This window comes from Dasypus novemcinctus, chromosome 17, assembly GCF_030445035.2.
Source record: "Dasypus novemcinctus isolate mDasNov1 chromosome 17, mDasNov1.1.hap2, whole genome shotgun sequence".
In the NCBI taxonomy this organism is placed as follows: Eukaryota; Metazoa; Chordata; class Mammalia; order Cingulata; family Dasypodidae; genus Dasypus; species Dasypus novemcinctus.
Window position 1 is genome coordinate 47,197,097 of NC_080689.1, and position 16,088 is coordinate 47,213,184.

The 16,088-nt window shown below is 37.1% G+C and overlaps 1 protein-coding gene across 6 annotated transcripts in view; it reads left to right on the forward strand.

Annotated features, from left to right (window-relative positions):
* Positions 1 to 16,088, forward strand: part of VRK2 (VRK serine/threonine kinase 2) — a 132,631-nt gene that overhangs the window by 71,517 nt on the left and 45,026 nt on the right. For all 6 annotated transcript variants that reach the window (XM_004470466.5, XM_071208852.1, XM_058278601.2 and 3 more), the window contains one exon: positions 15,567 to 15,699. In XM_004470466.5, coding sequence (XP_004470523.1) covers positions 15,567 to 15,699 — 133 coding nt within the window. The remainder of the gene's footprint in view (positions 1 to 15,566; positions 15,700 to 16,088) is intronic.

The window sequence follows — 16,088 nt, forward strand, 5'->3', positions numbered from 1 at the left end:
AATAGACATCTCTATAATAATAGTTGGAGACTTCAACATACCACTTACATCAATAGACAGAACTAGACAGAAGAGCAGTAAGGAAACTGAGAACTTGAACATATGATAAACAAGCTAAACCTAATAGATGTATATAGAACACTGCATCCCAAAGCAGCAGGTAATACATTCTTTTCAAGTGTTCATGGATTTTTCTCCAGGGTAGATCAAAAGGCTGGTCTCAATAAATTTTAAAAAATGGAGGGAAGCGGATACGGCTCAATGGATAGAGCTTCTGCCTTCCATATAGGAGGTCCAGGGATCGAAACCCAGGGTCTCCTGGCCCATGTGGTGAGCTGGCCCATGCAGAGCACTGCTGCACACAAGGAGTGCACCCCTCAGAGGGATGCTCCCCACATAGGTGTGCCTCCTGTGCAAGGAGTGCTGCCTATCCAGGAGTGGTGCTGCCCACATGGAGAGCTGACACAGCAAGATGACACAACAAAAAGAGACACAGAAGAGACAATATGAGACGCAATGAACTAGAGAGCTGAGATGATGCAAGAGAATGATTTCCTCTCTCCCACTCTGGAAGGTTCCAGTGTGGGTTCCCGGAGCCACCTAATGAAAATACAACAGACACAGAAGAATACACAGATAGTGGAGGAGGGGAGAGATATTTTTTTAAAAAGGAAATTATACGAAACACCTCAGATCAAAATGGAATGAAACTGGGAATCAATAATAGATTGGAAATGAGAAATCCACAAATGTGAGGAGGATAAACAATACACTCCTAAATAATAGTATGTCAAAGAAGAAATTGCAAGAGACATTAGTAAATATATTAAGATAAATGATAATGAGAAGACAGCATATCAAAACTTATAGGATACAGCAAAAATAGTGCTGAGAATGGAATTTATAGCCCTAAATGCCTCTACTAAAAAAAGAGAGCTAAAATCACAGACCTGACACCTGGAGAACTAGAAAAAGAACAGCAAGCCAATCTCAAAGCCAGCAGAAGGAAAGAAATGAAATCAAAGCAGAAATAAATGAAATTGAGAACAACAAAAAACAATAGAGAAAATCAATAAAACAAAAAGCTGGTTCTTTGGCAGGATCAATAAAATTTACAAATCCTTAGCTAGATTAATGAAGAAAAACAGAAAAGATGCAAATAAAAAAATTAGAATTGAAAGAGGGGAAGTTATGACTGATCCTACAGAAATAAAAAAGTTCATGAGAATATTATGAGAAATGTTACACCAACAAACTAAACAACCTAGGTGAAATGAAAAAATTTCTAGAAATGCACAAACTACATTGACTCTACAAGAAATACAAGAACTCAACAAATAGGGAAACGGACTTTGGCCCAGTGGTTAGGGCGTCCGTCTACCACATGGGAGGTCCGCAGTTCAAGCCCCGGACCTCCTTGACCTGTGTGGAGCTGGCCCATGCGCAGTGCTGATGCGCGCAAGGAGTGCCCTGCTACACAGGGGTGTCCCCCGCGTAGGGGAGCCCCACGCGCAAGGAGTGCACCCATGGGGAGAGCCGCCCAGCGCGAAGGAGGGAGCAGCCTGCCGAGGAATGGCGCCGCCCACACTTCCCGTGCCGCTGACGACAACAGTAGCGGACAAAAGAAACAAGACGCAGCAAAAAGACACAGAAAACAGACAACCAGGGCAGGGGAGGGGAATTAAATAAATAAAATAAATAAATAAATCTTTAAAAAAAAAAAAGAACTCAACAAATAAATCACATTTAAAGAAATTGAAACTGTCATCAAAAATCCCCCAACAAAGAAAAGCCCAGATGGCTTCACATGTGAATTGTATGAAATATTTCAAGAAGAATTAACACCAGTACTGTTTAAACTCTTCCAAAAAATTGAAGAGGAGGGAAAACTACCTGTTTTATGAAGCCAACATTGCCCTAATCCCAAAACCAGATAAAGATTCTACAAGAAAAGAAAATTACAGATCAATCTCTCTAATGAGCATAGAAGCAAAAATTCTCAGCAAAATACTTGCAAATAGAATCCAACAGCATATCAAAAGAATTATATACCATGACCAAATAGAATTTATTCCTGGTACACAAGGATGGTTCAGCACAAGAAAATCAATTAATGTAATACACCACATTAACAAATTGAAGGAAAAAAAAAAACTCATGATCATCTCGATCAATGTAGAAAAGGGAGTCAACAAAATTCAGTATCCTTTCTCAATAAAAACTCAAAAGATAGGAATAGAAGGAAAATTCCTCAGTATAATTCAGGGCATATATGAAAATCCCATCGCCAACATCCTGCTCAATGGCGGAACATTGTAAGTTTTCCCTCTAAGATCAGGAACAAGACAAGGGTGCCCATTGTCACCAGTGTTATTCAATATTATGATACACGTTCTGGCTAGAGCAATTAGGTAAGAAAAAAAAGGAATCAAAATAGGAAAAAATCATTTGAAGGTGATTTTTTATAAAATTCTGAAATGCCTACAACAAAGTAATATGTATAATAAACGAATTCAGCAAAGTGGCAGGATACAAGACCAACACACAAAAAAAATTACATTTGCAATAGCAACAAAAGACTCAGATACTTAGGAATCAACTTAACCAAAGAAGTACAGGACTTATATGCAGAAAACTACAAAACAATACTAAAACAAATCAACAAAGATCTAAACAAATGGAAAAGACATTCCATGTTCATGGACTGGAAGACTAAATATCATGAAGATGTCAATCCTACCAAACTGATTTTGTAGATTCAATGCAATACCAATCAAAATGTCATCAGCCTACTTTGCAGAAATAGAAAAGGCAATTACCAGATTCATTTGGAAGAGAAAGTGCACCCAAATAGCCAAAAGCATCCTAAAAAAAGAAGAGTGATGAAGGAGTACTTTCACTGTCTGACTTTGAGACATTATGAAACTACAGTGGTCAAAACAGCATAGTATTGGCAAAAGATAGACATATTGATCATTGGAATAAGAGTGAAAGTCCAGAAATAAAAACTTACCTCTACAGCCAACTGGTTTTGACAAACCTATCAAGTTCACATTACCAGGACAGAACAGTCTCTTCACTAAATGGTACTGGAAAAACTGGATATCCATAAATAAAAGGATGAAAGAGGACCCCTATCTCACTCCCTGTACAAAAATCAACTCAAAATGGCTCAAAGACTTAAACATAAAAGCCAGGAACATAAAACTACTGTAAGAAATGTAGGGAAACATCTTCAAGATCTTATGGTAGGTGGGGGTTTCTTGGATCTTATACCCAAAACATGAGAAACAAAAGAAAAAAATAGACCAATGGCACCTTCTCAAAATTAAACACTCTTGCATCTCAGAGGACTTTGTCAAAGGGTGAAAAGGTAGCCGACTAAGTGGGAGAAAATATTTGGAAATCACATATCTGAAAATGGTTTAATAGCCATGATATAGAAAAAGATGCTACAACTCAACAATAAAAAAACAACCTGATTAAGAAATGGGCAAAAGACTTGAATAGACATTTGTCCGAAGAATACAAATGGCAAAAAAACACATAAAATAATGTTCAACATTATTGCAATTAGGGAAATGCAATTCAAAGCTACCGTGTGGTATCATTTCACACCTATTAGCATGGCCACTTTAAAAAAGGTGGAAATCTACTTATGTTGGAGAGGATGTGGAGAGACAGGGATGCCTGTTCACTGTAGGTGTGAATATAGAATGGTACAGCCACTGTGGAGGGCTGTTTGGCAGTTTGTAAGGAAGTTTAATATAGATTTGCCACATGGCCCAGAAATACCACTACTAGGTATATACCCAGAACTATTTTTCATGGATGCCAAAAGATGGAAACAACCCAGGTGCATCAACCAGTGAATGCATAAACATTGCGGTGTATACACACAATGGAATATTAGGCAGCTGTAAGAAGAAATGATGTTTTGAAGCATATGACAACATGGATGAACCTGGAAGACAACATGCTGAGTGAAGGAAGCCAGACATAAAAGGACAAATACTGTATGGTTGCACTATTATGAACTAAATATATTGTGTAAATTTATGGAGTTAATAACCCTAGAATTTAGATCACAAGAAAATAGAATGAGGTTAAAGGATGGAAATTTGAGGGTTAATCTGTGCAGAATTGGTACAAAGGCTGTTTGTTAATCTTTGGAAATGAATAGAAAAGATGAAAGCACATCATATAGTTTATAACTAGCAGTGCTCTTATATGGGTATGACAGTGATTGAAAGGGAAAGTCAAAGGTCATGTCTATTACTAGAAGAAAAGCTAAAAAATGCAGCACGAGACTGTATAGCATAGTGAATCCTCATGTGAAATATGAATATGGATAATATTGCATATATGACTTTTTTTTTAAGATTTTATTTTATTTTTTATTTATATATCCTCCCCGCCCGCCCCCCCCCCTCCCATGGCTTGCTTGCTGTCTGCTCTCTGTGTCCATTCGCTGCATGTTCTTCTGTGTCTGCTTGTCTCCCTTTGTTGGGTCATCCTGCTGTGCCAGCTCTCCGTGGGCGTGGGCCATCAGCTCTCCTCAGGCGCAGGCCGGCCTGCCTTCACAAGGAGGCCCCTGGCCATGAACCCAGGGCCTCCCATATGGTAGATAGGAGCCCAGTCAGTTGAGCCACAGCTGCTTCCCTGCATTTATGACTTTTTCTTTGAAGCTGAACAAATGTATGCTATATTACAAGATGTTCATATCAGGCAAAAATACAACCAAAGGAACTATGGACCGTAGTATATAGTAATAATATTAATAATCTTCCAATAAAGGTGAAACAATAAAAAGGAGATATACTAAGGGAAAGAAACTAGATATAAGGTGCTACATATTGCTTGGCTCCATCTATACAAAATATTAATACACATAAACTAGAAAGATAGAAACAGAATAGCAACTGTGTATGGCAGGGGAAACATAGACTGAGAGGGAGGTGATGAGTTTTTGTTTGTTCATCTGGGTTTTTTTGTTATTATTATTGGAGCAATGAAAATGCTCTAATAATGATTGAAGTGCTGAATGCACAACTATGTGATTATACCAAATACCACTGATTATATACTCTGGATGGATTGTATGCTTTATTAATATGTATCAATAAAATTTGTTTTTCTTTTTAAAGACCAGAAAACAACAACAACATAGGACTGTACAACCCTGCGAATGCTAATTAAACTATGAAGTATAATTAATAGTAAAATTATAGTGTTATTATTTTCATCAATTGTAGCAAAAGTACCACACTAATGCAAAGTGTTAATAATAGGGAAAACTGTTTATGAGGGGATGGTATATTGGAACTCTGTATTTTCTACATGATTTTTCTGTAAACCTACAACTTCTCTAATAAAAATTTTTATTTTGGAAAGCATATTGTATAGTAAAGAATACAAGGCACAGATTTATATCAAAACATAGTAGCATCTGTAAAGCTACTTACAGGTATTAACAGATATGAATGATTCTTGTGACCATAAACATGCTGCTTATTTATTCCATACTTTTCTATGATGCTCTCAGCATTGATAATGTTATTCCTTGCCAAAAAAGCCATTGATTACTTAAAAAAATTGAGGCCCAGCTTCTGAGCATTGTTTTCAAAGCACTCTGTAAACTGATGCTAACTTGCTTTTCTGGCTTCTGTTGCTTTCCAAGACCATCGCCCCTCCCAACACACAATGATCCATGCATTGTTGTTTCTTCTTCCCTGATTCCATGTATGGAGAGCTTAAATATTTTTCAAGCCCAACTCAAATATTTCTCTGTGTCTCCCAAGTAGAAATAATATACCCTTGCTCTAAAATTCCACAAACTGTTGTACTTTTGTCAGACTACACATTAACTACACCTGAGGTTGCGCTTATGTCATATCCCCTTCCTCTAAGCGGGGCATGCAGAAAAAACTCAGCCTTCTGGTCAGATTGATTTAGGTTCTAATCCCAGTTTTGACAGTTACTAGAAGTTCATTTATTTTGTAAAAAGCTGCTAATCTTATTTATCCTATTTTCTCATTCACAAATAGGACTGAAAAAATATTCCCTCAGGGTCATGAGAATTAAATATTTTGATTTCTGTAAAGCATTTAATGCTCTTGCATAGCACTCTTCAAGAAATATGCATTCCTTTTTTTTTCTTTCCTTTTCTAAAGTGTAAGATACTTGATACTTTATTTCTTTTTTAAAATTTATTGAAGTATATCATGCACATAAACATTCATAAACAGTAAATGTACAGTAATAATTGTGAACTTACAAAATAAACATATATAACATCATAAAGGACTCTCACACCTCACCTTGCCACTAATATCTTGCATTGTTGTTAAACCTTTTAAAATAATGATTAAAAGAGCATTGTCAAAATATTACTACTACCCAAAATATTTTCCGCCACGCCCCATTATTATCATCTTTGTATCACTTATATATGAACATACATAAACAATAAGTGTATAGTAAAGGTTGTGAACTTATAAAGCAAACAAGCATAACATCATACAGGGGTCTCATACATCAACCCTCCACCAACACCTTACTTACATTGTCCTGAGATGTTTGTTACAAATTATGAAGGAATATTTTCAAAATCTTACAACTAATAATTATAGTCCTTATCTTATATTTGGTGTATTTTTCCCCCAACACACCCTATTATTATTTTTTAAATATTTTTTTTATGGCAGAACTTGTAAACTTATAAAACAATCATGTACATGTGCAGAATTCCCAAACAACACCTCTCTAGCAACATACCACACTGTGGTGGAACATTTGTTACAAATAATGTAATATCATCTGATTGTTACCATATCCATAGTATACATTTGGCACACATTTTCCATACTGCCCCATTATCAGCACAGTACATCTTTGGCATAAATGCAAGAATATTATATTATTATTGCTGACCACAGTCCATAGGTCACACCAGTTGTATTTTCCCATGCTTCTCCACATTCCCACCACCCTGCAGTAGTCATGTCCTAGCTAACAAAGGACACTCTTGCATCTGTACCATCAACCATAATTCTCATCCACTTCTAGGTTTACTGTATTATTCTGTTCCTAGAATATTCTTTAGCATTCTGTTAATTGGCATTTACATACCTAGACTACCATTTTCAGCCACATCTCCATTAATAAACCAGCTGTTGCTATGCATTACCATCCACTTTACATTTCCACATTTTTACAGTAAAGCTAATTAAAACTGCTACATACATTAAACATCAGTAGTCTATCTCAGTTCTCCTCTTATCTCCTTTAAGAATCTACCACCTACCACCAGGTCTTGAAGCTATTTTCCTACAATTTCTTCTAGAAGCTTTATGGTTATTGCTTTTATTTTTAGGTTTTTGATCCATTTTGAGTTAATTTTTGGATAAGGTGTGAGATAGGGGTCCTCTTTTCTTCTTTTGGCTATGGATATACAGTTCTTTCAGCACCATTTGTTGAATGGACTGTTCTGCCTGAGCTGTGTGGGTTTGACAGGCTAGTCAAAAATCACCTGTGAGGTGATTTTTATACCTGTGAGGGTCTGTTTCTGAACCATAAGTTTGGTTCCATTGGTCTGTGTGTCTGTCTTTATGCCAGTACCATTACTGTTTTTACCACCATAGCTAGGTAATATAATTTAAAGTCTAGAGAGGAAAGTTCACTTTTCCTTTTTAAGATGTTTCTGGCTATTCAAGACCACTTACCTTCTAAATAAATTTGATAATTGTGTTTTCAATTTTAAAAAATGCTGATGGACTTTTTATTGGGATTGCATTGAATCTGTATATCCATTTGAGTAGAATTGACATCTTAATGATATTTAGTCTTCCAATCCATGAGCATGGAATGTTCTTTAGGTTATTTAGGCCTTTTTAAAATTTCTTTTCACATTAAGTTGCAGTTTTCTGAATACAAGAACTTTATATCATTGGTTAAGTTTATTCCTGCCTATTTGAGTTTTATCTGTCATATCTTCACCCGTTTTGACACTTTTAGTTACTTTTAGTGATGTAATCTTCATTTCTAGACTCCCTTCTAGGCCTTTTTCTCCTTTTTTTTCCTTTTAGGGTTTAGCACACATTTTATAATTTCCTGAAAATCTGGTCTCTTGCTTAGAAATTCTCTCAGTTTCTGTTTATCTGTGAATATTCTAATCTTGCCCTCATTTTTGAAAGACAGTCTTGCTGGATATAAGATTCTTGGCTGGAAGTTTTTCTCTTGTAGTATCTTAAGTATATCAGACCACTGTCTTCTTGCCTCCATGGTTTCTGGTGAGAAATCAGCATTTAATCTTATTGGGTATCCCTTATGTTTTGCATTGCTTTTCACTTGCTGTTCTCAGAATTCTTTGTCTTTGACATTTGACATTCTGATTAGTATGTGTCTTGGAGTTGGTATTCGTTTTTTTTTGGATGGGAGTACGTTTTGCTTCTTGGACATGGATATTTATGTCCTTCAATAGGGTTGGGAAATTTTCTAACATTATTTCTTTAAATATTCCTTCTGCCCCTTTTCCCTTCTCTTCTCCTTCTGGGACACCCATGACACATATATTTGCACATCTCTGGCTATCATTTAGTTCCCTGAGACCTTGTTCAATTTTTTCCATTCTTCATCTGTTCTTTTGTATGTTCACTTTCAGAGGCCATTTCTTCAAGCTCACCAGTCCTTTCTTCTGCCTCTTCAAATCTGCTATTATATGATTCCAATGTTTTTTTAATTTCATTTATTGCACCTTTCATTCCCATAAGATCTGCTATTTTTCTGTGTATGCTTTCAAATTCTTCTTTGTGCTCATCTTTCTTAATCTCCTTAGCCATCTCGTTGTATTTCTTAAGATTTGTTTGAACATCTGGATTAGTTGTCTCAACTCCTTTACATCATCTGGAGGCTTATCTTGTTCCTTTATGTTCCTGTTTCTTGGTGTGGCCTATAATTTTTTGGGTGTCTTGGCATCTGGCTTCCTAGAGTATTTATTCTGGGTGCAGGCTTTCTCTTTAGCGTAGGGCTTCCTGCCCTTTCTCCCTTCCTGGTTGTGCAGTAGGAACCAAGGATGTAGTTGGTGCAATAAGCTGTGGAGGCTCAAGCTGCCCTCTTTGTCCCAGGGACCAATGAAGCTTCTCTCAACTTTCTCCTTTGCTAGGAGTAGGGACAGAGTCACAGCTCTGTGGAATAATCTAAGCCATGCAAGCCTAGACTGTAGTTGCCCAGAAAGACTGATGAAGCTTCACTTCCTTTTCTTCCCTGCCTGGGGTGGGGATGGAGCTGCAGGTGTGGGCAGCAATCTATGCAGTGTGGGTCCAAGATGACCACGGTTGTCCTGATAGACTTGCGATTCTTCAGTCTGTACCAGCCAAATGTACCTGTATTTACCTGGATAGGCTGGTGTAGGAAGTGAGGCTGACTCCTAGGCTGGGGCTGCAGGCCAATCTGGATGAAAGGAACTGGTTCCTACCGTCACTGTGATTTTCGGTCAGCCCAGCTTCCCCTTATGCTGGGGGCAGAGTCAAAATGGTGGCTACCAGCCTCTTTCTGACCTGGACAATTTCAGACTTCAGCTATTCTTAGGGTTATACTCTAGCCAGCCAAATCCACCAATCAGTAGCTGAAATCAGTGGCCAACTATCTCTTCCTGCTATTTTTGGGAAACGGAGCTTCAAATTCCAGCCCCAGAATAGCTCCTGGGGCAGCTTGTACTGCCAAGTAGGATGATCACTGGCCTCTGCGGCTTGGCCAGTAATTTCCCTGAGACTGGCATAGGTCCCCCCAGCTTTCTCTCTGCCTCTAGTGGGGCTGGGGCCTAGGCTAGAGTTGCAATCTGATATGGATGGAAAGAAGTTGGTCCCTACCAAAACTGTGAATTTCAGTCCACCCCACTTCCTCTCGTGCCAGGCATGGAGTTAAGATGTCGGCTCCCGGCCTCTTTCTGGCTTGGACAGGTTCAAACTTTACCTGTTCTCAGGATTATACGTTAGCCTGAATTTACTCATCAATAGCTGAAGTTGGTGCCCAACCATCTCTTCCTTCCCCGTTTTGGGGAAGCGGAGCTTTTAATTCCAGCTGCAGAATAGCTCCTGAGGTGGCTTGTGCCTCCAGTGGAGGATGGGCACTGGCCTCCATGGTGTGGAGTGCTTTACTTCCTAATCTTCTCTGCAGATGGGCAGTCTCCTCCTTCCATTCCTTCAAGGATGTGGCAAGATGCTCTTCTGGTCTCCTGGAGCCCCCGTACAGGTACTTCAACTAGTTCCAGAGAGCTCTGGGTGTTTACTAACTGCCCTGTAGCAGGAGCTGACTCTAGGAGCTCCTTACTCTGCCGCCATCTTGCTGGTTGTCCAGATATTTGATACTTTTATTTATCATGTCTGGTACTCAGGTACTTGTTGAAATGAATTTAGTTCAGTTTTCCCAATTATTAACATTAAGCTAAATTAATAAAAACTTATGTAAACCTCCTATGCAGATGGCCTTGGAAAAGGAACTGTTATGGATACAAAAATGTTAGATACAACTTTATCCTGGTCCCTTGTTCCTAGAAGCTTAAAGCCTCTAAATGTAGAGACAAGGCATAAATAAAAAGAAAAGCTAAATTACCTTGCATGTTGTTAAACAGTAAACCTATATGAATTCAAGTAAAAGCCCAATAAGTTGACTTGTGTTTAAAGGGTTCTGTGTACCAGATTTGGATTCATATGAGTGGGAGTCTAGTGCAGGAAGTATGGTAGGAAATAAAAAGCAGTTGGGATGTCCCTGGAGGAGGTAAGACCCTTCCCATGCAAATCACCACACAATAAAAGAGTTATATAGCCTACTCTTTAATTGTTAGTTTCAACTATCCATTTGGAAAAATAAAGCAATGCCTTTAAGCATCAGGAAGCTGTGAGACTGGAAGGAAAGGCTAAGCTAAGTGTACAATTTGAGAATGTAACGTTTATATATATGCAAATCTGGCTAGGCAAAATAAGTTGCTTTTTTAGACAGGCCTACTTAGTGTAGGAGATTTGTTTTTTATGGCCATCCAAAGCTAATGTGTTTTTATCTTCATTTGTTTAGAGCTTTTGATCAAGGATTTGATTTGCTGACCATCTGTCAGTTCACGTTTTCAGAAAGGCAGACGCTGAGACATTATTAGGAGTGCAAGGGGCTTTCGGGGGGAGAAGGAAATATAATAATACCTAGGAAAGATAAAAAGGGAGGGAGCAGGATTAGGTAAGGAGGACTTCGAACTAGGAGGTAGATCTGACAGTCTCAGCCAACACATTGCTACGCTCCAGAGCAAATATTGTGCATTGGAGTATTGCGTAGAAATCGCCATCATAAACAGTCATTGTCTAGGGCTGCCCTGAAAGAGTGTGCCCTTGGCTGGCATGCTGTGGTAGATACCAATGGCAGCATATTGAACTTCTCACAGGTATAAGGTCAATTCTTGTTGATGGTATTACACATCAGCGGCTGTCATATAACCTTTATAATAACAAAATGTTAAAATTGGAAAGAATGCATGAAAACATTAATTCAAGGCTAGGTGTTTTGGGTGGAGAGCTGAAAAATTCATTAAAAATCAAAAGTTGTAGCAATGGGACATCCTGAAAGGATATTGAGTGACTTGTGTTATTTGGGTATAGCACATTATTCTTTTTACCTTTTAGTGTGGATAATGGCATATATCTTCCCTACCTGCTTCACAAAATTATAAAGAGACATAATCCATATGTAAGAAGGGTGACAAAAAGGGTGCCAGTGGAGATGTGAGAGGCAGTACAGGGTAATAGACCTCTGGACTGAAACTCAGATGCACTGGGATTGACATGAAGGGAAGCAGGAAGAACTGTTCCTGGTACTCCTGGAGAAAAGAAATGACTACTTGTGTACAGAAAAGTTGCATAAAAAGAAAATCATTTAAAATGCATTAGGGAACTAGCTATTCCTATTCCTGTTGCTAGTCCTATTATAATGCAAATTGTCATCCCCTGCCTGATCTTGGCAGGTTTATCTAAAACCAGGAATATTGTACATATTTATACTTACCATCTGAAAAAATATTAACTAGTTGTTATTTTTGATTCACAGAAAAAAGATAATGCTAAAAAAGTTAACTGAAACCAAGTTTTACTTTACATTAGGGATTGGCAAACTTTTTCTGTAAAGGACAATGTAGGAAATATTTTAGGCTTTTATGAGCTCTGTGGGTCTTATGGGTCACATATGAGTCACTGTTGCATATTCTTTTTATTTTTTTTTAAACAACCTTACAAAAATGTAAAAAACATTCTTAGCTTAAGGGCATACAAAAACATGTGCCCTGGACTGTGACCCCTACTACTGAGTCCTGCCTGCATCTATTTTTGACTTTTACAAAGTTTCAGAAATGGACAGAACCCCAAATTCTATATTGTATTTCAGACAGAGAGAATGAATAGACTTTGAATTCAGACTGGCCAGGGTTTGAATCTTGCTTCCATTCTTCACTGACTTACTTGTTTGTAAATATTGGTAGGTTCAACTTCCTTATATGTAAAATGAGACCAGTGCTATCTCTATAGACAGTTGCCCGAATTTAATGATATAATTTGTAAAAGATAGTTTCCCCATAATTATCACATAATAGGACCTCTGTAAATGTTAGTTCTTTCTCCCACTTTCTTACTTTGACATTCCCATGCCTTTTTTTTCTTTCCTTGAATTGTTCTAACAAAATTCTAGACTTACGTGTTACTATTCAGTTATATTAGTAGAAATTCTCACTTTGACTGAATTTTAGTCTAATTAATTTGCCAACATTTTGATTACTTCAGAGAGAGTATTGACTTCATTTCCTCTTACATCAAATCTCTACCCACAAATACAGTCACTCCTAGATTTTTTCAGTATTGCCCCAAATCTATGTATTTTTACTGTACTGATAGATGCTTGGTAAAACTTTTATGAAAACTTTAAAGAATTTGTCCTGTCTGATTCTCAGAATTTATAAGAAAAAAATAAATATACTAAACTAATAGATAAAAATCCAAACTAAAAAAATATATATATATATGTATATGTGGTATATTAGTTCCCTGGCTGCTAAAACAAATGCCATACTTTGGTTGGCTTAAGCAACCAGAATTTAATGTCTCACAGTTGCAAGGCTAGAAGTTGTCCAAAATTAAGGTGTAAGCAAGGCGATGCTTTTTTCTGAAGACTGGCAATTTGAGGCTGGCTGTACGGTTTGGGTCCTTAGCTTCTCTGTCACCTGGCAGGGCACATGGCAGCATCTTCTTTCTTTTCTGGATTCTGTTGACTTCCAGCTTCTTGCGTCTCCTGTAGTTTCCTTTCCGTGTCTAATTTCCTTTGTTGATAAGGAATTTCCTTTGTTATTGGATGAAGGCCCACCCTCATTTGGTTTGGGCATACCTTAACTATAGCGTCTTCAAAGGCCTATTTAAAAGTGGGTTTATACTCAAAGGACCAGAGGTTGGGAACTGAACATGCTTTCTGTGAGGGACATGATTCAATCCCCAACATGTAACGAGGATAGATAGTTGTTCATTTGCTAAAAGATTCTTGACTATTTTGTTCAATAGCCTTCAAGACTATTTCAATCCTACCCTTAACTCTCTATTAAGACAACAAAAAGCATATCTGGTTGGTTGGCTAATACCTAGTATTGTTGCTTGATAAATGGAGATTTCTTTATTAGAGTACATGCTTGTTGAGGCTGCAACCATGCATTTTTTAAAATAACTTTTAGGACTGAAATATTCTGTGGTGTAGAGTTATCAAACAGTTAATGTATGTCTTAATAACTTACTTGTTTGCTTCATGTCTTATATTAAACAAAAATCCAGCAGTGCCCCTCAAACTTGGAGCACCCAATTTGACACTGGGGCCCATAAATTAGTGATTGAGAGTGAAGGCTCGGGAATCAGCACTGTGATAAAGTACTGACTCAATTTTATTCCACATATCACTTAACTAAGCTTCAGTTTCCTTAGAAATAAAACAGAGATAATGATTCTTACCTCATAGAGTTCTGTGAGGATGGCATGTTCCAGTGAATATAAAGCGCTTGGCACACTACCTAATACATAGTAGACACTCCATAAATTTTAGGTCTTATTATTTTGGCTGTTGACTACAGAAAAGCTTTTTGGTAGCTCTGTTTTAAAACAGCACACTGCTCTGGTGTCTGTGTAATATGATTTAGTTTGCTGAATTATCATTAATTTGCACATTTTGGGGTATTTACTTTGCAAAGCAAAGTCCATCTATTAAAATTCTCAAAATAAATGAAGACAAAAATGCATCAGAGCAGTGAGAACAAGGTACTGATTATTCATCTGATCTTGAAGTTTAGTTACCGAGGACAGAGAAAGCGATTACTTCTGAGACCATGTTGCGAAACAGCATCTTATGACGGAGAAAGACCAAACAAAAACCTTCATATTTTCATACAGTAGCAAGCTATGTTCTCCAACAAATAAAAACCTCTGTGCTGTTTATACTTTGAGATTCAAAATATCTTCATTTTAGGCTATCCTAAAGTTTTAAAAAATCTTAAACTAAAATTCAGATAACTAAGTTTTTAAATAGATATTAAATTATAAAATGCAGGTTATATTGCAGTGCTCTGTCATCATGAAGCTACTTCATGAAATGTTGCTTAAATCCCTAAATTTTAAATGAAAAATTTGCTAAACAATACTTTTTAATAGTTGAAACTGCTTTCCTTTAGGGTGGAGATGGGGTGTGGGCATGGTAACATATAGTTCAAAACTGACATTTTCTGACTGCATGTCAGAATAAATGTCTAGTCAAAACAGTTCTCCATTCAGTATACACTGTATCTGTAAAATTACTCCCCACCCCCTTCTTTCTCTTTCCAAAAGTAATATGAGAAAAATTCACTTCAGTTGCTTTCTGACTTTTAACAATCTATATTCTGTTTGGAGATCCTGCTTGCAGTTCTGACTGCCTTACAAAGATAACAGTGATGATATGGATTGGTCTGAAAGGCCAAAAGTCCTGCATTGATGTTCCATTCTTAAATACAGACACTATGATGGTGGGTTTTGTCTTATTCTAAGTCATTGCTTTTCTCAGTCTATTCACTGTTTTTATATTTCCTGTTAATGGACTCTGGTATAACATCAAGTTTATGTTTTTAGAATGTTTGCTTTCATCTCCCCTCCCTGCTTTAAACAATTTTACGTTGCAGGGAGGGGTTATAAGAAAATGCAGAGTCTCATAAGCTATGTGAATACAGATAAAAAAACGTATTGTGGTTTATGATGTCTAGATGCCCACCTGGAGGGAAGGGAACTTAAGAGCAAAATAAAAAGACAAAAAATCTTAGTCAACTCAGAAATAAGATATGCCTATGATGAAGTAAGGGGAAGCTTAGTTGTTACAACCCCCAGTTGTATATATTTTATCCTAGGGCACCATTTGGTTTAATAAAATACAGATCTGTGATTGTCCTTACCCTACCAGTTTCTTAAGACCTAATTAAAAAGGTTATATTTTCAGAGGACAAAAGCATTAAGCATTTGTCTGTTCATGTCTTCCAGGTTTATCTTGCAGATTATGGACTCTCCTACAGATATTGTCCCTATGGGAACCACAAACAATATCAAGAAAATCCTAGAAAAGGCCATAATGGGACAATAGAGTTTACCAGCTTGGATGCCCACAAGGGAGTAGGTGAGTTTCTTTTTTTCTTTAACTTAGTTTTTATTTCAGAAGAATGATTAGAGAAGAGTAATAAAGCTGCATGTAATGACCTTTGTATAATCAGTTCGAAGAGTGAGAGTATTGGTGAGATTTATATCAAAAATAGTGAGTTCCTCTTGTGCCAAAGATTATTTCTAACAGTGAAAGGCTATATAAACTATGGTAAGTGAGAAGGGAGCAAAAAGGATATAAAGTAAACAAAACTTGATACTCATCTTGGCCAGGAAATTACTAATTTGTATAGGTAAACATGCAGGTCAGTAACCTTGAATTTTTATGCTGTAGTGAATTTCAACAGATTTGGCAAAAGTACATAGCTAAAAAATCATTCTTGTTTTTCATTGTGTTCTCATCAGAGT